The sequence below is a fragment of the Pogona vitticeps genome, chromosome 6 (genome assembly GCF_051106095.1).
Source record: "Pogona vitticeps strain Pit_001003342236 chromosome 6, PviZW2.1, whole genome shotgun sequence".
In the NCBI taxonomy this organism is placed as follows: domain Eukaryota; kingdom Metazoa; phylum Chordata; class Lepidosauria; order Squamata; family Agamidae; genus Pogona; species Pogona vitticeps.
Genome location: NC_135788.1, coordinates 104,896,385 through 104,921,875, shown reverse-complemented (window position 1 = coordinate 104,921,875; position 25,491 = coordinate 104,896,385). Strand labels below are relative to the sequence as shown.

General features: G+C 43.8%; 2 protein-coding genes and 1 long non-coding RNA gene across 6 annotated transcripts in view; 1 reads left to right on the top strand and 2 right to left on the bottom strand.

Annotated features, from left to right (window-relative positions):
- Positions 1-5,360, bottom strand: part of ARHGEF40 (Rho guanine nucleotide exchange factor 40) — a 38,442-nt gene extending 33,082 nt beyond the window's left edge. Inside the window, exon 1 of one of the 2 annotated variants that reach the window (XM_073004489.2) lies at positions 5,097-5,360. In XM_073004489.2, coding sequence (XP_072860590.2) covers positions 5,097-5,099 — 3 coding nt within the window. In that variant the 5' untranslated portion in view covers positions 5,100-5,360. The remainder of the gene's footprint in view (positions 1-5,096) is intronic. The other variant, XM_073004490.2, reaches the window with a different exon arrangement.
- Positions 5,361-5,869: 509 nt separating this feature from the next.
- LOC144583702 (uncharacterized) lies at positions 5,870-10,138 on the top strand. 2 transcript variants are annotated; one of them, XR_013537619.1, is made up of 4 exons: positions 5,870-6,010; positions 8,488-8,538; positions 9,736-9,814; positions 10,073-10,138. It is a non-coding gene; the product is annotated as an uncharacterized LOC144583702 (long non-coding RNA). The 2 variants fall into 2 exon arrangements; XR_013537618.1 differs by lacking the exon at positions 5,870-6,010 and having other exon boundaries at positions 8,419-8,538.
- On the bottom strand, positions 7,615-14,944 carry SULT2A1 (sulfotransferase family 2A member 1). Of its 2 annotated transcripts, none has more exons than XM_020807382.3 (7): positions 14,725-14,944; positions 13,212-13,350; positions 12,087-12,295; positions 11,317-11,443; positions 10,022-10,116; positions 9,133-9,313; positions 7,615-8,603 (listed from the first exon to the last, which is right to left on the bottom strand). In XM_020807382.3, the coding sequence occupies exons 2-7, from the start codon at positions 13,345-13,347 to the stop codon at positions 8,452-8,454; spliced, it is 900 nt and encodes a 299-aa protein (XP_020663041.3). In that variant the 5' UTR covers positions 13,348-13,350; positions 14,725-14,944; the 3' UTR covers positions 7,615-8,451. The 2 variants fall into 2 exon arrangements, with proteins under 2 accessions (XP_020663041.3, XP_078234259.1); XM_078378133.1 differs by lacking the exon at positions 14,725-14,944 and adding an exon at positions 13,943-14,079.
- Between the last annotated feature and the right edge of the window lie 10,547 nt (positions 14,945-25,491).

Genomic DNA, 25,491 nt, shown 5'->3' with positions numbered 1-25,491 from the left:
GCCTGCAAGTCTTTAGAACGGACACAATTTGTATGACCAGTTCTCTGTTTATTTCATCATTTCCTGCGGTCAACTTCAGCAGACATTGTAGGATAATGTCCAGAAATCTCACAAGAGAATGTTGCTCACAAGGAAGGCCGGCCCTAATGTTAGACAGAGACAAGCAGCCTCAGGAAGTTTTCAGATCTTAAGAAAAAGAGCAAACTGTCTATTGTTGGTTCTATTATTATTGTAATTTTTCTGCTGGGATGGGGGGGGTTGGGTAGGAAGAAGCACTTACGTACTTTTCTGCATGAGGTGTAGAACAAATTTTGGCTAAAGTGAACGCACCATGTGTTACTCTGCACCAAGCAACAAACAAACAAAAAAACAGCTTCTTCTTAGCCTCTCGATGTAACATTTTCCCACTAACCAAGGAGGCTGGATCTAAAATCTAGTCTGCACAGGCGTCCTCCTGATTCCAGATAAACATGGGTTGGTTGTGGTAATAAAATGGCAAAGGGCGGTGTAGACCACAGGACATGGGGTGGAATAGATAACAACTCCATCACCTTAGGCAGCAGGGCTGTGACGATAGACACCGAAGTCCATCACAGCTGGAGTTTCTGCTCATGCAAGAGATGTTCTTACCACTGCAAACCATGACCCTCCTGGAGACAACCTGCATGCTTCTCAAGGCCCGATATTTCCCAAATCTTTAAATTTCAACAACCTCCTCTTTTTTTGTAAAACGGTGGAAAGTATGCCTGTCTCGCACATTCCCCACCTCCATAGTTTCTGGCAGAAGAGAAGGAAAGTAGAAACTCAAAAGCTAACCGAGCTGGAGGGAAAGTTTTATATTCCTCCCCTGCCCCGACACACACACACATACACACTCCTGTTCCCCACAGGAAGAGGCAACCCCCCTTCCCAGGCAGACACTGGCAGGAAAGAGTGGGGAGGCCCCTTCTTGGCTCCACGTTCTGGAGGGTGTGCAAGGCAGACAGTTCCAATGAGAACAGCCGCTGGCAAAAACTCAGGCGCTGGTCCTCCATTAAGATTGCTGGTGGTATTCTCTCATTTTCTCTCTCTGTGTTTGTGTGTGTCATAAACACACAGAACTGGAGCCTTTGTATCTCTGCATACTGACAGCAAACTCTTCATGTATCCTTATGTTGTCCAGGTGGCATCATTCCACACACAAGACAGAGGTATTGGCAGGCGTGGGGAAATCCCAAAGGTAGCAGAAGTATGCAAAATCCAGCAAGCAGCACTTCAATCACACATGAGGACTGACTATGCATCCTAAAGTCTAAACAGCCCCTGGGAGCCACACTTAGTGGGCCCAATGGCGTTTGTGCAGTTGGATCACCAGCTTCTAAATTACACCAAAAAAAATCCTGCTTTTCTCAAGAAGATCCTGTTTCTAGCAAACACAGCAGGCATAAAAGAACAGGCATCTAGGGAGCCATTTTTTAATTTGTTCCTTGCATTTTGGGGATCATCCATTCATGGGAAACTTGACAGCACATGACAACAACAACAACAACAAATCCAGTTCTCCATGTGTGAATTTTGCTGCTTCCTCACCTAACAGTTGAGCATAATCCTCCCCCTTTTACAGTTGTTACTAAATATCGGCTAGATTTTTTTGTTGTTTTAAGCAGATAAATAGATAATTATATTAATTCCTTCTCATGGATGCTTTTACTTCTGGAACTTGGGGAAAAACAAGTCCCTTCTTGACCCGCATTCATATGAAAACCATTATTTCCACAACTGCTATTATCACTACGTCTGCCATATACTTGAATCCATCTGTATACAGGTATGTGATTTTTATAATCTTATTCTGTAAATATTTTGGATTAGAATAGTGAAGACCATTTTTTAAAGAGCAATAAAGCATGACCCATTGTTGAGCCCCTTAGTGTGAAATACAGAAGGATCTGCTATTTCTCCTATACAAAAGACATTTGATACATTCCTTGGGGGGTGGGGGAAATCTTGTTATTTTTGATAAGGCAGGTTCACCTTTCTGGCTCACTCGGCTTTTGAAAATATTGCCTCAATGTCAGATATCACTGCTGGAGTATCCAAGCGCTAGTGGTTGTCATGGCTATGTTTCTGCAGTCCAAAGACTGGCTTTACCAATGGAAGGAGTGAAGCCTCTGTTCTAAGCCACAGATGCTGGTTCGACAATGGCTCCCCTCTCCAGTCAATCCTCCTGAAATCCGCCAGTCCTCCCTTTCTCAAAAGACAATGCATCCTAAAAATTAACCTATTATCATCATGAATTATGAAGGATGTTTTCCAGTTGCCTTTGTGGAAGTAATATTCAGCTGCTAGTCCACCGGGCTTCTGTATGTGAAACGGGCACCATTTTGTCTTTTCTCTTCAGGTGGCAAATTATATCCCAGGTGACAGAGTCCTCTGTTGCAGATATTTGCGTATTCAAGAACTGCTGGCAGGGAGCACAGGAAATATCTATCAACCCTTCCACTGGAGAAATGCAACAGTGTTCGTCTCAGTTAGATCGTCGTCACCAGCTCTAGCCCCCACATAACCAGAATAGGTTGTAGACTCTTGGGAAGGTATCTCCATACAAGGCAGATGTTTCATCTGCTCCCCTATCTGTTCCCTGGTTCTTCTGGCCTGAAGAAGGACCAATTACAGTGTATGGAAAGCTCGTGCTTGAGGATGACCCAAGACATTTTGCCACCTGAGGCACACCAGCATCTACTACATTCACATAGTTCAAGATACAGTACATGGCACTCTTGGTCAACCAAGTTATTCTGCATCATGTTGTTGTTGTTTAGTCGTTTAGTCATGTCCGACTCTTCGTGACCCCATGGACCAGAGCACGACAGGCCGTCCTGTCTTCCACTGACCCAACTCCGGGAGGCAGTGGAAGACAGGAGGGCCTGGCGAGCTTTGGTCCAAGGGGTCACGAAAAGTCGGACACGACTAAACAACAACATGATGCAGAAAAAAATCCTACAAGCACCTATCTCTCTCTCTCTATATATACTGTATATATCCACTCACTCACCCACCCGTCCACCCTGCTGTAAAATAACGGATGAAATGGCACCTCTTTCATAACATTCACAATCTACTATCACAGGCAGTTACCTCACTCTGCCTAATGGCAGGGACTGCCCTGCATATGATCTGCCACAAGCTACAGAGGCCCCACCTGATGATATGAGAGTTTCCAGTTGACACAACTGGCTGAATTTGACTCTGCCACCTTTTCCTTCTCAATAGGAAAGGTCCTCAGTGCCACAGAGACTTCCAGCACTATAATTCTTCCCCACAGAATTATTACTCACATTGCAGATAAAAACTATGGAGGTTAAAAGTAGGGGCTCGATTTCCAGTGTGCAAAAACATTTGCTACAGTCAGACTGCGCATAACGCACAACAAACAAACAGCCCAAACTTCAGCCGCCTCTTTGTCTAAAGCCACCCGGTTTTACATGTAGGCAAACCATCCAGAGAAGAGCCAAAGGGAAAGGCCTCTCCGACCTCCTCCCACCTGCTCTGTTTCAGTTACCATTTCCTGCTCTCAGTCTGCTTTCTATCCCAATCTCAACTGCATTTCACCCACACAGACGTATGTCTGGAACTCAGCTGGGATGAGAGAGGACAGCAATTGGTAGGGAGGGACGCCAACAAGGAAAAACAGCCCTGGTCCACTTCTTCTCTGTTCTCTGTACAGGACACTGCAAAATGAGGTTACTTTAGCCGTATCAATGGCTAAAGTGATCAAACATGCCCCTGTGTCTTCTCCCTCACATTTGTTTTTTCTTAGGAAAGTCAACTATTGAAGGCTTGTGACATGGATTCGCATGCAGTGTGTAGATCAACATTCTCACTTCTTTTTTTGATGTACAGCAAAGTCTGCATTAAATTAAGCACACTTCCCAATCAACTTTCGTGTGGTTTCTTTGGACCAGGAACCCACAACAAGACTATAAGACACTGAAATACGTCTCCAATTGCTTCTATTTCCTCCAACCACTGGATATGGTTTAAATGCAGTGGCTTTCATGTTCTCTTGCAACCACCTTCTGCTTGGGGCCATCAACCTGTATCCAGTTAGAAAAACTGCCTGGCCAAGACACCAGGCATGAGATCAGCTCTCTCTCCTCCAGATTCAGTTTTTCAATAGCTCTTAGTCCTACCCTTTCGAAAATGGAAGAGTATCTTCATAATGGATTTTATCTATGCCTTGTGGCTAAAAGCACTTGCGAATAATGCTAAGGAGGGAAGGGAAGGGCAGGAAGAAAGCAGAATGGGGTGAGCTAATTTTAAATCAAAGAGTGCTCCAGTTAGTATAGGTTCTAGTTCAAATTAAAGATCAAGGAAATGCAAAAGGAGACTCTTTTTAAAGTATGATCCCTGAAGGAAGCTTCAAGCTACACATTCAAAATCAAACCTTTTGTGTGTTCCGCTCATTCATCCGCCCCACGAAAAGCAGCCACTCACCTACCTTCCCTTCCTTGAATCACAACCAGGAGGCTGGCACCGGCAATTCATTCATACAGGCAGGCATTCACAAAAAGCGAGTAGAGGTGAGCGGCTGGAAGCCGTCCACCCTTTTGCCTCATTCCACTTAAAGAGCATAACTGGAAGCCACCCGTATCCAGCCCACTTGGTGAGTGGAGACTTACCAGTCAACATGGTTAGGATCCGGCTGGAAGAGCCAGTGGCACCCACGGCATTAACTCTCCCTCCCCACCCCCAGCCGGAGCCTCAAAGGCTGTGGGTTTTCCTTCTAGCAGAACCCAACTCCAATCTCTCTCCTCCTTTCCCCCCCCATCGGGCATCATCTGTGCGCCCCCCCCTCCTGCCCTTAATATTGCAATGCCCTCTCCGATGCCCTGCGCCTCCTTGTCCACCTCCGGTGCCCGTCCTACAAAAGGACTGGCGGAAAACGGGGGAGGAACAGGAAGGATCTCTTTTCCAGCCTTGGCTTTAGGACCCCGGATCTTACCCCCACCTAGCCGCAAGGAACAACCCCCCCTCCCCGTAAGACCGCGTTACCCCCCTACCCCCCCTTCCCGCGCCCCCACGACGCCGGCCGGGGAAAACGCACAGCGGCTCACCATGACGCAGGCGGGCAGGCGGGCGCACAGACGGGACGGGACGGCCAGCCAGCCCCGCGGCTCGGAGGTGCCGCTTCGGTCGGGGCTCCCGCCTCCAGGCTGCGCCGCCGCCCGCCCGCCCGCTGCCTGGCCGGCGAGCCCAGCCTGCAGCCGCCGCCGCCGCCGCCCCCTCAGCTCTCCCGCCTGGCAGCAATCGCGGCCCCCGACGCCACGGCTGCCTGCAGCTGCAGTCGCTGCCGGAGCGCCCGGCCAAGGGCACGTGGAGACGCAACTGCGGCAACGCCGAGCGAGCCGAGCGGAGGGGAAGGGAAGGGAGGGGGGGAAGAGGGAAGGGAAGGGAAGGGAGGAGGACCAACCTCGGCCTCCGCCTGCTTGTGCCCTTGGCAGAGCCGCAACTTCAGTCCCTGGGGACGCCCTCCAGCTGCGGCTGCACGCCGGGCAGCCCCGGGACCTGCTGGCCACCCCCCCCCCGGCGGCCAGACTCCGGCGGGGGCCAAGGGACGAGAAACAGGGCCCCTGAGCCGGTGCAGAGTGCATTCTCCTCGGTCCCTCCTAACCGCGGCTGAGCTTTTGGCATGAGGGGTTGCGGGCAGGCAGGGGTGCCAGGCCCGGGGGCCGGCCCTCCTTAGGCGGACTGAAGTCCCTCAACCTGTCTTTTCCAACTGAAAGTTCAGTTACTCTTCCGTTATAAGGGAACGACATGACTGGAAATAAAGCGGGCTCTCAGCGCCCAGGGGAGTCGGGAATTGCAGCCTCGGAGGTGTTGGAATTGAGGGGGCCAACTGGCCCCGTAGCTTTTGCGTTGGCCCCTCTCAGGGGGTGCTTAGCAGAAGGCATCTGCAACTAGCAGGAAGCGGGAGTGGAGCTGGGGGCTTTCGCTAAGAACCTTTCTAGCCCGCCCGCCCCTCACTGAGGTAATATCAGCCGCAAGCAAGAGATTGCAGACCTTCCGCACTTGTAATGGTTGCCCAGGGACTTTTGGCACCTACCCTTGCCCAAATTTCTGCTTTTCACATGAAAAAGCAGAAGCATTTAGTCCCTCTTAATAATAAACATTCCCAGGGTCTAAGTGCAAAAGGGGGGGGGAAGCATCTCTGTTTACACGTCCCAAATCCCCCCACAATGTGTGCGCACACACAGTACCTTTATGAGCACAGCCACAACCTGCCCCACACTTTAGAGATCAGGATGCTGCCCGTCAGCCACAGATAAGGAATGTATGGCCTTTCACTTCTGGAGAGGACTGTCACTCCCATCATCATTGACTATACTGGACTAACAGGAAATCCAGTCCTATTACATGGTCTCCTCCATGCCTTAGTCTATGATTTTAAAAAATGCTTAAGTGGCATGGCTTTGATGGAAACCTACAAGACCCAAATCAGATTTGTGCAGTATCCCATATTAATTAGTTCAGGAAAACGAGGAGCCATTGGTTCCTTATTACAAGCTAAGCCAACACAAAAAGGGCCAAAGAATCTTGTTGGCTCAAGCTCTGTTAGGCTCTGTGTAGGCTGACTTTCTCCTTATTGCAGTAGCCAAGCAGATATGCACCCAGGGCTCCTAAAAACACAGCATTCATGTGATCATCATACTCTCTCATTTGTCTCCAACATCTGGCAGTCAGAGATCTAACGCCTCTGAATATGGCTGTTCTCTTCAGCTATAATATCTAATATCCAATGTTTTATTAATGTGGGTGAGGATCATCATATTAGTCGGGCTTGGATGCCTATACATAAATAATAATCAAGTGCCATCAAGTGACTTATGCTGGTCCTTTTCAGGACTTTCCAGGTAGAGGATACTCAGAAGTGGGTTGCCATTCCCTTCTTCTGGGGTGCCCTGGGACTGTGCAGCTTGCCCAAGGCCACACGGGCTGGCTCTACTTGTAGGAGGCTCTGTGGGAAACTTCCAACCTCTGGCCCTGCAGCCAGACACCTCAACCACTGAGCTGTCCAGCCGGCTTGGCTGTGTAGAAGAGTTGCCTCAAAAACTCTACTGAAATTGTGTGAATTTGTATAGGGATTATTTTGTACACTTCCCATTAACTTTTCCCCCCTTTTTTTCTTCTTTTACACCAGTTGGTTTGTGAGTAAAACATATCCTTTCCTTCCCAATGTGTAGCCACAACAAACCCCTCATATTTGGGGGCAATTAGATAAGAATGCATGAATATCTGCTTCAAGGGGGCTTTGTTTCCTAGTTTCTGGAAAAACCGAGGCCACACACAAACACACGCATACAGACTGACTTTGTGAAAGCAGGGTCTCATGTGCCAAGCAGGGGGAGGAGTTATTTTCTTCAAGGTTTTCTTTCCAGTCTGTGTTTAGGTTCCAGGAAAAACTAAAAACCTTTTTTAAAAAAACTTTCCAAGGTTTTTGGTTCCAGTTGAGCTCAGCATTAAAGGATAGGGCGGGGATGGGGATTTTTTTTATACCTCAGAAGTTGGCAATTAAGGGAAAAGTCAAATAATTCTGTTTGGATTAGCTTTCAGACCTGCAGTCAAACGAACAAATACAATTAATCAGCCTATTTTTTATTAAAAACATATAGCGAGGGAAGGCAGCTAATTAGTTTGGATCAGCTTTCCAGCATCCTCGTCAGGACCCCAGTTTCCCTTTGCAGGTCCACTCATTTCCTGCCAGCGACAGGCCAGCCCCTCCTGTTCCGTGGTTTTTCCACAGCCTTTCTTTCTTATTCCAGCTTTTTTCCTTAAGTAAGTAGGGAAAAAAACTTTTCTGATCATTTCCTCAACTCCCAACCACGTCCATCCCTTCAGGGATCTACCGCATGCATTGGTACTCCCCTCAGTTTAGTTTAATGAGCGTCCAGGAGAATCCTTTTCCCACATGGGATACTAGAAAAGCTGCCAGTCGAGTCCCAAATACAATCATGGTTGTATGGCTGACTTAAACTATTCCAGTCTTCAGTGATATATATAGATTTTAAACCTCCGCTCCCCAGCTTTTTTCTCCTCTGAGGGTGGCACATTCTTGCTTTCATTTGCTGTTCGCTGTTTGCCTCACAATAACCTCTGTTGTTGTTTTTAAAGAAGCACATTGAGAAACTGTTCCCCACACCATGACCTGTGGTTTGCTTAACTGGAGGAATGTTACTGCAGCATTTGCCTCCACGCAACATGCCATGTGTTCTGCATTATAATGTGCCTTCACAATTGACTCCCAGGAACACGTGTGCCTCTGAGCATGTGCAAATTTCCTTCCTCGCTGTTGTAAGTGCCCAGAGCTGCAAGGCTTCAGAAGTTTCAGATTAGGGGAAAGGGCTTTTTTTTGTCACAGTGTATAATATCATTGGGGGGGGGGAGAAGGGTTGAGTTCCAGCATCCTCGGGTTCAGAAATGAAGGCTTCTTGCTGTGTTGCCTTCCAGCCCACCTGGTTGCCAAGGGAAGATTTCTTTCAAGTCCTGCATCTTTTCCTGGTAAGCTCTGTCAAAGCACTCTGATTGTGCCACAGTGAAATGAGTCTTCCAGTCTCCACAGATGCCTGGAAAATGAAGAGCAAAAATCCAGCATACTTAAAGAAGAGAGGTCTCATTTGATGGCCATAGGCAGCCCTTGGTTTAAACGAAGAGCAGGATGACATTTTGGGGTTATGTCCCTCCCCCTGGCTTAGGCCATGAGTCATGGCCATTTGCAACATGTGGGGAGAAGAAGATTGACTTTTCCTTCTCCAGCTGCAATTCCACTTTAAAATCACCCTCTAAATTCTCACTAAGGGGGAGAGAGCTTTCCCCTGCTGCCAATGGGCAGTCAAAGTTCTAGGAGATGGATCTGGGCCCCAAAAGAATGGATAGTAAACGTAGTGGCCCACAGGCCTCTAGGCATAGCAACACCCTTGGGTGCTAGATCACAAGATGCCTGTAGTTGATGCTTCAATAGTGATTTCTGTGAAAGGAAGCATCCAGTGAGTAGACCTATAAATGTCTGTCATACAGCCAGGGTCTCCAAATTCTGGCTCGCAGTTCTGCATTGGGCCCTGCCGGGCAAGATCTTCCGAAGTTGCCTTGTCTCACCTTTCCTCAGAAAAGTCCCCTTCTCTTGGTCCATTACTTCTTTTGGCAGCATGGTTGAGTTGCACATGTTGTTCTTCTGCATGGCTTCAAAGGAGGCATTTTGTACCACGGATGTGATGGCTGCCTCATCCAACTCCTTTCCTAGGAAACGGCAGAGATGCTCCACACTGCCACGCAGGTCCTATGGAGAGGCGGGACGCAGAGACCAGTGTCTAAAAAGCAGCAAACGTTGAACAGGCTTGACTTCCTGAATTACTTGATGTGGTGGTGTGGATAGCCTAATGAACGAAGACTCAGGAAATTTGAGTTTAAGTCTGCACTTGGCCCTGTAAACTCACTAGGTTGGGATGGAACTAGTAACACCACTCCTTAAATATCTCACTTGCCTTGGGAAAGCCCTATTAGAGTGAATATAATAACTTGGTTCTAACTTGATAGCACATAACATGCATAACATCTTCAGTCATTGGAGTTAAATCGTTTACTGTAGTCTAACTTCAGCCCTGAGGGATAGAAACTTGACTTGTAGAAAGTCTAGAATTCTCACGGTATCTTTTATACTACCAAATTCTGCATAATGTGACACAGACTGCTTATTCCTAGAGTATGGATGTCTGGATTAACCCTAGCTGGAAAAGACTTGTTTGAAAGTTTAGAGGGTTACTCTTCCAGTTCTATAGAGGTAAGTCTAGCAGTGGAGGGCAGCTTCCACTGTTATCCCATGTTAAGTGCTTAGTGAATGTTTTGAAATTCTGATTTTCATTTTATAGAATATTTCTGGTTTGTAGAATTCTAGGTTTGCGTCATTTTTCCTACCACTAATAAGAAGGGTTACTTTACCCTATTTAGGGGGAAAAAAGAGAGATGTGATCTATCCTTCTGCGATTACCTGCTGCAGCTGTTCATAGGTGATGAAGAAGATGTTACTTTTGCCTTTCAGCTTCAGCCAGCCAGTGATGTGGTCAAACCAGGATCCAAAAAGTACTGCAGAATGGGGAGTGAACAAGCATGCTAGTAACTGATTAAACATAAGACATTACTTTGCATATAAAGCCTGTTTAATGTGTTACTTCCATAAGCAGAAAAAAAAGGTGGTGAAGCAGAATCTTCATCCTCAGAACCACCTGACTTGGTTGTACTCCTGAAATTAACACTGAGCCCAAGATTAGCAAATGGACTCCTGTGCACAAACAGATGGACAGCGGAACCCCCTTATCTGCAGGGGATTGGTTCCAAGCTCCCTCCCCCTGCACATGCTGAAAAATACGGATTACAGCAGTGGTTCTTAACCTTTGTTATTCGGATGCTTTTGAACTGCAACTCCCAGAAATCCCAGTCAGCACAGTTGGTGGTGAAGGCTTCTGGGAGTTGCAGTCCAAAACTCCTGAGTAACTCAAGGTTAAGAACCAGTGGATTACAGTACAGTACTGTATAGCAAATGCTATAAACAGCATGGTCTCTGGCTCCCTTTAGTGGCCAGTTCTGGTAATGACACCATGAAAATACATTTCTGTAGCAAATGCTATATGTTGCATGGTCTCTGGCTCCTACTAGTGGTCAGTTCTGGTAACATCATCTTTAGAAATACGTACCTATTTCTAAGATTTTTCTCTTAATATTTTTAACATCTTCAGACTTTGGATAAGCGAATCAGCAGATAGTGATCCCACAGATATGGGGGTCCTACCATATGTAAGTAAGTGGAACACACACACTGATGACTGACATCTATTCTGTGCACTCCAGATATGCAGAAAACCTGTGAAAGGGGCTGCTGCATTATATGGGGGACCTGAGGGAGCACTCCTTCAAAAAACATGCTAACCATGTCAACCCATTTGACCCTGAGTGCAATTAGTCCAGTGTTCTGATGCCCAAGAATAGTTTATTGTGTAATTTCCAAACAAGACCTTATGGAGTTAACCATTCTCACTGTTTCTTGACAGGACAGGACAATGACAACCTGTCTCTGAAGGAGTTCTATATGGGGCTGTCATTGCCCAAAACCATAGATAATTCTAATCTTTTCTGTGTTTGCTTTATTTATAACAAATTATTTATTGGACTAAGGATCACTACACTTTGGCAATGAGCAGGTGAGCATATCGATTGGATTTCCACTCAGGGTCCAAATCTCCTCTAACACCTTTCTCCTTCTCCACCCATTCCCTCCTTCCAACTCACCTTCTCCATTCAGAAAACTTTCAAAGAAGTGGTTAAAGGATTTGGGCTCTCCAAAGGGAATGCACATCTTGGAGAAATGATAGTAGGACACTAGCACATCTCGGGGGTCTCGTAGTGTGTATACCACCTGTGCAGGAAAGCTCTTGTTAAACTGCTGGGAAGAATTATCAGTAGGGAGCATCATTTTTGAGAGAATGATGGTATCTCAGTGTTTCTCCCATCTTTGGGTAACCTCGGTGGTCCTGGACTTCAGTTCCCAGAAGCCTTCACCACCAGCTGTGCTGCCTGCAGTTTCTGGGAGTTACTGTCAAAGAGCACCAGGGTTACTCAAGGTTGGAATCCACTGCAGCATCTGAAAAAGCGTATTACTCACACTGATGTTTAGAATTGTTCAAGTTCCCGAACAAAATCTTTGCAATAACTATAGGCTTTGATACCCAGAGAGGTAACATTGAGAATGTACAAATAAGTACTGTATCAAGACCTAGCATACAGTTTCATATCTATCGTCGTCATCACCAACTATGTAGTGCTTTTCATTCAGTAAAGAAATTAGTCCCCTCTTCCCTTTAACCCATGAAGCAGTTCAGACAGAGTGAGTCACTGAGCAAGAGTTAGTGAGTAAACTTCATGGTTCTGTAGAGATTTGAACATGGATCTCCCATGCCTCAGTCCATCACACGGTAGATATTAGAGCCCCTTCCTTTGATGCACAAGCAGCCACCATGACATTGCCCCCATGACAATACACTTATTGTCTTCTCACCCACCTTGGCTTTGGAGCGGAAAAAGGCTTTGGGGAAGATCTGAATGGGGAGATGGCAAGTGAGCAGACGTGGAGATGGGAGATCATGTGCAGTTTCCAGGCCTAATTGGGTGGTGAACCAGGGAGCACGAAGGGAATTTAGGACACTTTGATTTAAGACTGGGTTACCCTCATTGAGAATCAGGCTGAGAATCTCAATCATCCACACTGTCCCTGCATAGAAGGGGATAAGAAAAGAAAGCTTTATGTCATGGAGCAAAATCCTATACCTGGCTTCTCAGAATTAAACCCCGTTTAATTCTGTGCAATTAATTTCAAGATATATGGGTACAAGATTCCAGCCTAAATGATCTTTCCCATAATTCAAGACCAAGCAAAAATTTCAATGTGACTTTTAGAGTTTTGGACATTTATGACTTTCATTCTTAGAAATTCTTTTTTTTTTAATGTTACGAAACCGAATAACTTTGGTCTCTATGAAAAAAGTCTTTGTAACAGTAAATATCCATATGGCAAGTTCACATCTTTATCTCTTATATCACCAAACTACCACAGTAATGACTGTTCGAGTCAAATTAAAGACATTTAAACACCACATTTTTAAAGTGGGTTAAGACAATGTAAATGTTCCTAGCAAATCTTTTTTTTCTTTTCCACACTGAGTATGGGAAAATGGCATCTGAGCCACAAAGAATAATTTAGTGATGCACCTTTCTCCCCATAAGGGGACCCACAGCTTCATGCAGAAACACCGAATCCATGAGATCCAGGCCAATAATCTATTTCCCAGGGACCTGTGTCAATCCCTACATGCATATTATAGTTACACATTACCAGATAGTGCCTCCCCCACATTTCTTTAATGTTTGGCAACAGGGATGTTGGCAAGCCTCAAGTCTAACTCCTGATTAAAAAGCAAGCTTCCCCCCCACCAGAATAAAGGGAGGGGGTTGTTGGTTTGAGTCTTTCGAGTAAAAACCAAGTCCACTTCACAGCAATTCCCATGATTGGAGTCTCATCCCTGCTTAGCAATGCCACTAGTAAAATGTCCTTTAATTTTCAATCTATCCAGTTTGGAAAATAGAAATCTAGTTTCCCCCTGCATCCTTTCTAGGGTTTCCTCTCATACCAGACTTAGGGTAAGTGACATTGAAGATATCATCATCTCGCACTTGAAACTCATTCTCAGCTACTTGAAGGCTTTCCACTGAATTATAGCCACAGGGAAACTTTATCTTCTTATACTGGACATACTGGGCAGGCATCTCCTGTGAAGCAAAGGAAAAGCTCGTCATGGGGGGAAAAGGACCACCAGATTATATCATCGTAACATGTTAAACACCTCTGATCTTTTCTGATTGAAGGAGCGAAGCCTGGTTAGTACTTGGATGGGAGACCAGCAGGAAATACCTAAGCTCTGCAGACAAGGCTCGGAAAAAATCCCACATCACGAGGAGGCAGGATTTTCTGGAAAAGACAATCGTGCTGGGAAAGTTGAAAGGCAGCAAGAAAAGAGGAAGACCAAATATGAGATGGATCAACTACCTAAAAGAAGCCACAGGCTTGAGTTTGCAGGAGCTGAGCAGCTCTTGTGTGTTTCATCATGCTCAGCAACAGGGTTTGGGGGACCACATATTTTCTGTGGCAGAGGCAGAGAACTTTGGTCCTTTAATCCCAATATTTTGTCCTTCAACTTCTAGAGGCCCCACCCGATACAGCCAAATTTGTAGTCCAAAACATCTGGTCACCCGAGACTTTCCTATCCGCACTATATGGCTTGCATTACACAGCCATTTTCATTACAATAAGAAAACTGCTTCACGTTTTTTGAAAATAAAAAGTAAACATCAAGAAGAAGACCTGAAATATCTGAGGGGGCATACATGGTCCACAGAACCTTTGCCCCTTGTTGGATTTATCATCATCATCATCAAACTGCAGATCTTGAAGAAACTCCATAGGTCGATCAGTTCAGCTTCTGTCAGAGAGGCACATGAGGGAATCACATTCTCAACCTCTGGCTGCGCAGCCAGAGACCTAAACCACTGAGCCTACCCAGCCGTTCACTTGTGGAACCTTCAAATATGACTCACTGGATTAAAAATACATTTAGGACATAATCGCAGTGCAGGGTTGGGAAGTTGGTTTCCTTACAGAACGTGCGGGATTCTAAGTAGGTCCTGCCAGCATGCCCAGTGGCTAGGTCAGCTGAAAACTATGGTCAGGCAACATCTGGAGGATGACAGGATCTCTACTTCTGACCAAATCACAGGTGTTTACTCATATGTCACATTTCATTTCTTTTCTGTGCTCTGCGGGGAGGGTGGAAAAGAGCAGGAAAGTTCAAGCCACAGTATAAAAAGAGAAATGTGAGGGCCATATGTGAACACCATGTCCACCAAGAGGTTATGATTCTCTTTTGAAGTTGAATCTAAAAAAATAAATAAATGCTGGATTGCAGTCTACAAAAAGCTGACGCCTAATAAAACACTATTGTCTTTAAGGTGCCCCAGGATATTTTATTTTGCTGCTTCAGACTATCACAGCTGTCCCTCTGGGAAGTGATTCTCATGAGACAGATAAGTTTAGTGTCACATATACACACACTTGCGTACACACTTCCTCTAAAGCTACTCACTCACCGGTGGAAGAAAAAAAAAGGTACTCTTCCCAGGATGTGCCGGGAGCAGGAGAAATCACAGGGGGCGGCAGGAAAATCACGGGACTGGCTAGGAGAGTAACTTAAAAGAAGAAGGCAGAAAAGCCCACCAGTAGCCACTGGTTTCAAATTCAGGGTTGTGCTTGGCCGTCCTGGTGAATAGCAAGGCTTGTCTTCCTTTGCTAAGCACAAGCAAAATAGAGGCAAATCATTAACAGAATGGTCTGCACAGAGTCTATGTGGGGGGAGTGAACCTGGTCTAACAAAACAAAACAAAAAAGTAATATGAACCAGATGTTGTCTGTCACATTTATGGGCAGGGCCTGTTGTGTGGGTGTTATTTTGTCTCAGCCTCTTCCAGCTCTTGGTCTTGTTATTGTTCACACTACTACTTAAGATCTCTTCCTCACACTTTCCTAATCCACCCCTTTGGATTCAAAATATGATTGTGGGCAATACTTTCCCACCTGCAATTTCACTGCACCGTTTTATAAAATAACTGCTTCCACTGGAAGCCAGCCCTGGGCACAAAAGGATGGAACTAAAAGTTTCTGTCTGGAACTGTGTTTGGAAACTTCTACGCTGCTCAGCTTCTTATTTAGAAAGGAATCCTCTAACATGGAGGAATATTTCTTTGCCTCTATGTGCTCATACAATTTGTAATTAAAGCTAATTTTTCAAAAATTTCTAAGGGCTGTCCCAGTCTACATTTTTTAGCACTGTTCTTGATATTTTCACTGCTGAGGGTGGCATGGAGTGTGTAACATTTTGCTACAATTATGAATGTTAAAGACATTATTTATATGCTTGTCAGAAGGATATTATCCTTCCTTATCCAGGCTGAGACATTCATTTTAGCAATTAATTCCAAAACTTTTGGAATTGTATAATAATTGTATAAATGTATACAATATGCCAGCAAGTTTGGAAAACTCAACAGTGGCCAGAGGACTGGAAGGGATCAGTCTATATCCCAATCCCAAAGAAGGGCAGTGCCAAAGAATGCTCCAACTACTGTATAATTGCACTCATTTCACACACTAGCAAGGTTATGCTCCAAATCCTACAAGGTAGGCTTCAGCAGTATGTGGACCGAGAACTCCCAGCAATGCAAGCTGGATTTCAAAGGGGCAGAGGAACTAGAGACCAAATTGCAAACATGCGCTGGATTATGGAGAAAGCCAGAGAGTTCCAGAAAAACATCGGCTTCATTGACTACGCAAAAGCCTTTGACTGTGTGGACCACAGCAAACTATGGCACGTTCTTAAAGAAATGGGAGTGCCTGACCACCTTTTCTGTCTCCTGAGAAACCTATATGTGGGACAGGAAGCAACAGTTAGAACTGGATATGGAACAAGTGATTGGTTCAAAATTGGGAAAGGAGTACAACAAGGCTGTATATTGTCCCCCAGTTTATTTACCTTATATGCAGAATACCTCATGCGAAAGGCCGGACTGGAGGAATCCTAAACCAGAATTAAGATCTTCCTAAACCGGAGGGACGTGGTGGCGCTGCGGGCTAAACCACAGAAGCCTGTGCTGCAGGGTCAGAAGATCAGTACTCGTAAGATCGAATCCATGTGACAGAGTGAGCTCCCGTCGCTTGTCCCAGCTCCCGCCAACCTAGCGGTTCGAAAGCATGCAAATGCAAGTAGATAAATAGGGACCACCTCGGTGGGAAGGTAACAGCATTCCGTGTCTAAGTCGCACTGGCCATGTGACCATGGAAGATTATCACAAAATGCTGGCTCTATGGCTTGGAAACGGGGATGAGCACTGCCCCCTAGAGTCGAACACGACTGGATAAAAATTGTCAAGGGGAACCTTTACCTTTAAGCCGGAAGAAATATCAACAGCCTCCGATATGCAGATGATACCACTCTGATGGTAGAAAGTGAGGAGGAATTAAAGAACTTCGTAATGGGGGTGAAAGAGGAGAGTGCAAAAAACAGTCTGAAGCTCAACATCAAAAAACCAAGATCATGGTCACCAGTCCCATCACCTCCTGGCAAATAAAAGGGGAAGATATGGAGGCAGTGACAGATTTTACTTTCTTGGGCTCCATGAGCACTGCAGATGGTGACAGCAGCCATGAAATTAAAAGACACTTACTTCTTGGGAGGAAAGCGATGACAAACCTCGACAGCATCTTAAAAAGGACAGACATCACCTTGCCGACAAAAGTCCACATAGTCAAAGCTATGGTTTTTCGGTAGTGATGTATGGAAGTGAGAGCTGGACCCTAAAGAAAGTTGACCACCGAAGATTTGATGCTTTTGAATTGTGGTGCTGGAGGAGGCTCTTGAGAGTCCCCTGGACTGCAAGGAGAACAAACCTATCCATTCTGAAGGAAATCAACCCTGAGTGCTCACTGGAAGGACAGATCCTGAAGCTGAGGCTCCCATACTTTGGCCATCTCATGAGAAGAGAAGACTCCCTGGAAAAGACCCTGATGTTGGGAAAGTGTGAGGGCAAGAGGAGAAGGAGACGGCAGAGGATGAGATGGCTGGACAGTGTCATCGAAGCTACCAACATGAATCTGACCCAACCCCAAGAGGCAGTGGATCTTGTCTATGGGGTCACGAAGAGTCGGACATGATTAAACGACTAAACGACAACAAGCTTGCCAATATACTGTATTTTCCTCTGTTGTATGTTATACGTTAAGTTACATCTGACGTATAAAGGCCCTTCTAGGTTTTCTGAGGTATGTGCTATATTTAAGGGGGTGGTTTTACCACTGCCACTCACCAAATAAGCTTCCATGACTGGGCAGAGATTTGAACCTCTGTCTCCCAAGTCTGACCACTACTCTATGCTACACTGGCAATTGTACATTTTCATCTTGTCTGTGGAACTCTTTACTTTTGGGGACTTGTTCCCATGTACTGTACATTATAGAGACCAAATAAGAAAGAAAAAGAAAGAAAAGAAAAGAAAAGAAAAGAAAAGAAAAGAAAAGAAAGAAAGAAAGAAAGAAAGAAAGAAAGAAAGAAAGAAAGAAAGAAAGAAAGAAAGAAAGAAAGAAAGAAAGAAAGAAAGAAAGAAAGAAAGAAAGAAAGAAAGAACTGTGTGGAGACAGGGATTATTCTATGTTATAAAAAAGTTTTCCCCAAGGATGTATGTGAAGATTTTTCCAGGAAATTCTTTAACCTGTTTGATGTCTGTGTACAAAGCAGAATCTCAAAAAAAAAAAAAAAAAAAAAAAAAAAAAAAAAAAAAAGCCTCATGAGAATTATGATTTCAACAGTATGGGTGAGAATGAGTGACAGTGTGCTTTTGTGCGTGTGTGCGTGTGTGTGTGTGTGTGTTTGTCTAAACAACAGGCTGTGTGCATTTTGTTATGAATAACCTAGTGAGGCCCATTTCATTAAATAGGCCAGTCGGAGAGCCTAGAACCAGTAAGCTGCCAAGATTTCAGTACTCCTGAGGAGCAATCCCATGTGAATGAATTCATGGGGCAAGGAGAGAAAGGCTGGTCCTTGTCCTTATCATCATCATCATCTTCTTCATTTTCAAATTGCAGATTTGGATAAACCCTATGGATCATCAAATCCAGCCCCTCTTCTAATTAGCCATTCTGTGAGTGCTTCTTTGAGGCCTCAGCCCTCAGGAATGTAAGCTGAGGAGAGGAAGCTATTAAAAATCTATTAAGTATGTTGGCTATTAAAAATCTATCTACAGTTATGGGAGATTAAAAGCAGTAGGGCTCCTTTGAATGAGGTATGGGGATATGTGCCTCTCTGCTGTTGGACTCCAACTCCCATCAGCCCACTCCCATCATGGGCAATGGTGCGGGATGATGGGAGTTGTAGTTTAATAACATCTGGGAACACCACAGTGTCCCTCATTCTGCATGAGAGAGTGAGACAGACAGACAGACAGACAGACAGACAGACAGACAGACAGAATCTGCCTGTTCTGTGAAGCTGGAGGCAAAGCTCAACTCAAACCAAAACCTCAGGCACATTTCAATCCAAACTACTGTACATTCTGAGGTAAATTTCAAACCAACCAAAAACCTGAAGTAAAATACAATGGGAGCTGCCTCTTGGGCCACTGTGTAATATTACTCCACCCCATACATAGCTTTTTTTACAAATATTCTTTTTTATCATTGGATTCCCCCCCCCTTATATGGTTATGGGTGAGATTTCTGCAATGCGTAGTGCTCATCTTATGACTGCCATCACAAAGCAAATACAGTAGAGGCCAACCTGGAGGAGAAGACATTCAGGAGCTGACTCGACCATGCCCCCTAGAGGAGGAGTCCCATATATGCAATATAAATTCTACAAATGCAAGTCACAATGATCTTTTTTCCCCTACGAAAAGAAACTAGCTAAAGCTGATAAATGTTTTGAGGGTTCTATGAAGCATAAAAAGAGGAAATAACCACAACAGGTGTTTCTAATACTTTTTGCCGTGTAATTCTGAACATGCCATTGGGCTTTTGTCACTTGTGCATTCATTACACAAAGGGTTGTCCCATGCCACCCTCCCCACCACATACACATTTGAGGACATAGACAGTATCCCAGGGCTGGGTTCAAATCTGCTGGACCCCTCAGTCTGGATTCTGAATTCACAATCATTTTTCCAATACCATTTTTTTAAAAAGCCATCTCAAGTACACCCTTCCAGCCGCCTAGAGTGGTCCTAACCCGACCAGATAGGCGGGATATAAATAAAATAAAATAAATAAATAAATAAATAAATAAATAAATAAATAAATAAATAAATAAATAAATAAATAAATTTATTTCTCATGTTATACAATGTCTGTAGCTTGTTTTTTATTTTATTATTTATCCTGACAGCCGAATCTTTTTTATTCTGTGGGGCTGAATTCAAATATCACTATACCTAGCGAGGATTATTATTTAATACATCAAATTTTTAAAAATCAGCAGATAATATTAAACTCCCTGGCAATCTACTCTGCAATATAAAATCCATGCACTGCAGTAGCCATTCAAAAGTGTCAGGCAGAGACCCTTTAAAATCTCCCATAAATCACAGGCATTTTTACATATTCTGTATGTAGGAAGAAAAATCTAATTATTAAGAGCGTGAACTGAGAATGCTCATTACTACTTTACTACTAGCTCAATACTGTATTTAGCTTTTGAAAGCTCGTTCTCTTTTTCAAATGGTAGCCCTCACAGCTACCATTTGAAAACAAGGAGAGGTTGGAAAAGTAACTTTTCCAAATGCTGGAAAAAATACTGTCATATGTCACAAGGTTTTTCTTAAACTCTAGCTGAGAGAATCCCTCAGTTCAGACATAAGAGAATGAGCAGCGGCCAGCTTTGAATTCATGGTTCTCTCCTCCCTTTCGCTTGTGTAGGGACACATTAGTTTTGTACTTGTCTGCTGTGGCTTCTAAATATGGTAAACTATGCTTTGTGCAAGCAGGACATTGTCCTTAAACCAGAATCCTAAGAAACTGTTTGCTGCAAACAAATAGCGGACATTTATAACCCCTTCCCCTTGCATGCAAAAGAAGAGGAGGAGGAATCAGAAAGCTTGAAGCTAGCTGATACTTACTGACATACCAACACTGGATCATCATTATGTCTGAATTGAACTAACTGGCTTGTAAACTGCTGTGAACGCCTGAAAGGTGCTTATTTCAGTTCTAAGTATATATTATGACATGTAATTAACACAAATCAAATCCTATATGTGAGCACCATGACTATACAGCCTCCGGTGGATGGACGTAGTCCTTCTCTCCCTCTTTTTTGATGTGGTTCCGGCACATTATAGGGGTGGCTCAGGGTATGGGACTGTCTGCATCCGACAAATAATTGTGTGCTTACAAACAACAACATCTAAGATTAAAACCAGAAATGGATTTCTTTTAAATTGGATTTCTAGAGCTTCTGCATACATGGCTGGCTGTATGTCAAGCTTTCTCCTCCGCTGAATAATACTGTAAATAATTCCTCTCACTTTGTGATAGTGGCAAGGGAAGGACTCCAGCTGTGTAAGCAGGGTATATTTAAAATGGGCAGAGGGGAAGTCAGGCTTTGTTTTCTACTAATTTACATAAGAATCTATATGACAGTTCAAGAGTTTTAGTATTTATCCACTTGTTTAAACAAAGGACACTCACATGTTTTTGTTTTTTTTGAACCAAGTTCTATAGACTGGGCAGTTTGCAATGGTATATAAAAAGAGAATGTTGGTAGATCAGGGCTGTATTTTTAAACAAGTACATAACCTAAATCAATGTTTATTTATTTCCACATTTAATGTTTCTTCCCATTTCTTCTAACCACTAAAAAGGTGGAGGCTCCTGGCCGAAGAATTTAACTTGCATATTTAATTTTTAAAATATGTATACAGTACAATGCTTTATTATACACAATCATAATGACTTCTAGTGTCCATGACTGCCGGAAGTGACTTGAATGGTATTCTGAAACGGGTTGCCAATAATCTGTGATAAAAATGAGTAGTGTTCTGCTGGCTCAAAAAGTCCCATTTCCAACATGACAGAAATTACTACAATAGAGAGCACTTGAGCATAAGAAACAGCTTTCAGTTTTTATGCACATTTTTATCAATTGAAAGAAATATGCATAAGTATATAATGTTGCATGTACACATCAAGTGCGTGTACTAGAAACCAAAGCACAGAAGACACAATAGCACAAAATGCTTGTTTGTCTAATTATCAGGTGTGATAGTTAAGATATCATTAAGAGGATACTCTACACAATAGCAGTTATTGTAGCTCCTCCCCCATGTACTAAACAAGCCTTAACTCCATAATGAATGCTGGTGAGACACTATGCACCACAAATGAAAATTATGGAATGTTTTGCTGCTGAACGACAAAATTAGATTTCCAAATATTCTCTGCAATATGAGCTAGGTATAAACAGCAAATATGATGAGCAGAAGGGACATGGTGGCACTGCGGGTTAAACCGCAAAAGCCTCTGTGCTGCAAGGTCAGAAGACCAGCAATCATAAGATCGAGTCCATGCACGGAGTGAGCTCCCGTCGCTTGTCCCAGCTCCTGCCAACCTAGCAATTTGAAAGCATGTAAAAATGCAAGTAAATAGGTACCACCACGGTGGGAAAGTAACGGCATTCCGTGTCTAGTCGCGCTGGCCACGTGACCACGGAAACTGTCTATGGACAAACGCTGGCTACGGCTTGGAGACAGGGATGAGCACCACGCCCTAGAGTCGGACACAACTGGATTAAATGTCAAGGGGAAACTTTACCTTTACCTATAATGAGCATTTGGGCCTTTCCAAACCTTTTATTATTATTATTATTATTATTATTATTATTATTATTATTATTATTATTATTATTATTATTATTATTATTATTATTATTATTATTATTATTATTATTATTTTGCAGCAATATCATCTGAAAGTGAGGGCCTACCGGTTACCTGGAAATCATGTTCTTAAATCTTATGAATGGTGGAGTTCAGTACTGTATGTAAGTACTTATGATTTGCACTTTATTTACTTCCTCAGTATGTCCAAAACCAAATCTTGGCATTTCCAATTAGCTTTGGAATTGAAACCTAGTTGAAATTCTCCCTTGTTTTCAGAAATATCATGTAACCCAGATACAGCAAAGCAGTGGGGAATTAATCTTAGAAGCATCTACTGCTCTTACACAAAATTATGGAAGTCTTACAAGTCAGAAATATTTGCAACATTTTTATGCACTTACCTAAATGAAGCTCTCAATTAAGATTATCTGTCAATGACATGAAGTGTGGGTTCTGGTTCAAGAGGCTTTTTAAATAATAATAATAATAATAATAATAATAATAATAATAATAATAATAATAATAATAATAATAATAATAATAATAATAATAATAATAAACACAGCAAAACAGTGCATTTCTAAAGTTTTTTTAAAAACTTCCAGATGAAACTAACTCAACAGAAAATAATAAGAAAATTTAGTGGTCTCAGCTACAATGTTTGCAAATGTAGGAATAAATACTCAAATTCAGATGCAGAAGTCAAGTTTCACAGGCCAGGCTAAGAACTGCAGTATGTTTTTGTCTTCTGATCACATCTTTCTGGCAGGACGTTTGTCATAAAATGCATTGTGTAACCTGTACTTCAGACAATCTCTGCTGTGCTTCACTTAGGAAAAAAAAAACTCTTGCCATCTGGACAAATACCAGAAGTGGCTTTTCCTTCTAGAATTACTTGACACACAGTAAGTCAAATCCACCCCAGCCCTACATTAGAAGAACGGTGGAAAATTTTGGTAAACTGGCCAGTGGACAAATGTATGACTAGACCACAAACAGGAAGACAGCATCTTTTAAAAGAAATCTGATCCCATTCAGTAAAATCTCCATTTGCTTTTTTCCTTATCCTCTTTCATTTTATGTTGTGTCTTTCAAAGTTTAAAACTGAGAGTTGGGAGTGTCTTTCATTATTAGAAAGTGATCTCTGGGTATCTGCAAAGCTCCAAGTTATTTTGGGGGATTAAAAAATAGAGGGGAATGGAAAGCTTTTTAAGGATTAATTTGAGACACAAGAAGGAGTTTCTGCTAAGCACATAATTTCTCATATACACTATGTGGCAATTTACTACCTGTTTTTTTTTTTATGTTGACAAACACACACACACACACAGGCGACGAAGGCTGTTCTTCTCTCCCTCCCCTTGGGTTTTAGATAAAGAGGATACTCAACATACAAGCTGTATGCTGTTGGGATGTTATAGAATCATAGAATAATGGAGCTGGAAGGGGCCCACAAGGCCATCAAGTCCAACCCCCTGCTCAAGGCAGGAATCCAAATCAAAGCAGATCCGACATGCAGTTGTCCAATGATCTCTTGAATGCCTTCAGCATCGGCGCGCTCACCACCTCCTGAGGGAATCAGTTCCATTGTCATCCTGCTCTAACAGTTAAGACGTTTTTCCTGATATTCAGCCTAAATCTGGCTTCTTAGAGCTTGAGCCCATTATTATCTAAGATGACCGAGAACAGATCCTGCCCCTCCTCTGTATGACTACCTTTCAGGTATTTGAAAAGCACAGTCCTATCTCCCCTCAGTCTTCTTTTCTCAAGGCCACACATGTCAAGCTCTTTCAGTCTTTCCTCACAGGGCTTGGTTTCCATCATCCTTGTTGCCCTCCTCCAAAGTAGCTCCAATTTGTCCACATCCTTCTTCAAGTGTGTTGTCCAAAACTGGGCACAGCACCCCAGACGAGGTTACCTTCTGCATTTGCTGTCCACAGAAAAGGAAGGGCAGTAGCCCATCAGAACGATGCTGATTTATTTCCTAACATAATTCCGGGCTAAATCTGGCACAATCCCCTTTCCCCCACCTTCCCCGGGGTGAATTCATGCACAGCTGTCCCGTGTCCATCCTTTTCCCGCTCTAGTATGGAGAAGAAGTGGGGCTGCCCCATATGTTTTCCCCTCTCCAGTCCAGGAATGATCAAGCGCTGCCATTAGAAAGGCGCGGGAGGGGGGAGAGAAACAGGCGACTTCAACTGCCTCGCTGCAAGGTCTGCTTACTAAGAGGCCCTCCCTCCTCGTTCACGGCGCCCCCTCTCGCACGCCGCAGGTACTGCCCCGCTCCCTGTGCCCGAAGGGAAAGAGGGGCGTGGCCTCCCTTCTTGGCAGCTGGAGGCTCCCCCGCCATTTTGCAACTCTCCACCCCCGCCTCCGCGTATTCTCGCAAACACTTACGCAAACAGACTAATAACCTTCCTCTTGTTCTCTGAGGACCGGGCAGCGCTTCGCAAGGAGGCATTGGATTTTTTTTAAAAAAAATGCGCATGCACCGTCTTGCACCCACCCACTTCGTCTCCTCAGTGCGGCACCTCCTGCCACCCCAATTATTTTCTATTTCCAGATAACAAGCAAGTCCCCTTGTTTCTCCTCCATCCTAGAAGCATCCTCTTGGAGTAAATGAACGATGACGGGCGACCCATGTATCTTTCTGTTGTTGTTGTTGCTCCGTTGGCAATTTTACTTTTAGGTATTCTTCAAAGTATACTACTGTATACTTCCCGCTTCCAGATCAGTGCAAGCGATACATATAGTCAATGATTGTAGAACAAAATTATACAGCTAGGTGAGTGGAGGTAGGAAAGAATAAATAAAATACATGTGTTTACTGGACCTTTCCAGTAAGTTCTGCTAGGGTTCTTCCTGCTGGTATAGGCAAAATTGCCACTACCGTAGACTCACAGAATAATTAAATTGGAAGGGGGCTTGTAAGGGCATGGAGTCCAACTCCCTGTTCAATGCAGGAATCCAAATCAAAGCAGTTATGAGGGATGGTTGTCCAATTTTCTCTTGAATGCCTCCAGCATTGGGGCACTCACCACCTTGAAAAAGGAAAAGAAAATAAAGGAAAAGTAGTCTTATCTACCAGCTCAGGTGCAAGTGTGCATTTGTTTGTAATGGAATAACTCATTCTGAAAATAATAGCTACAAAATATTATTTGGAGTAAGCAGGTAAACTAAAAAAATAAAATAAAATAGAAAACCGTAACCTTATCTATCGGCTCATGTTACTCAAAGAGAGTTCGTGTGTGTCACTGTGTTGAGCCATAAGCTGAGTGAAGCCGCCACCTCGAGCAAAGGATTTTGAACAGGGCAAAATGATGACAAAGTGCTGGGGAATAGAACACCCCCCACAATGGAGTTCCTTGCCTCAGCAGTGTCAACAATGCAGCAAATACCCTAACAAGGACTTGGCAGCGCTGTAATTGCTCGGATATC

What these genes read in the sequence shown, in the direction of transcription:
- SULT2A1 (XM_078378133.1), bottom strand. Translation starts at nt 14,041, where the DNA reads ATGGAGTTTCTTCAAGATCTGCAGTTTGATGATGATGATGATAAATCC. An exon ending in CCTATGAACAGCTGCAGCAG is followed by an intron (nt 9,314 to 10,021) that starts GTAATCGCAGAA and finishes GCCTCTCCATAG; the next exon opens with GACCTGCGTGGCAGTGTGGA. An exon ending in GGGGACTTTTCTGAGGAAAG is followed by an intron (nt 8,604 to 9,132) that starts GTGAGACAAGGC and finishes TTCATTTTCCAG; the next exon opens with GCATCTGTGGAGACTGGAAG.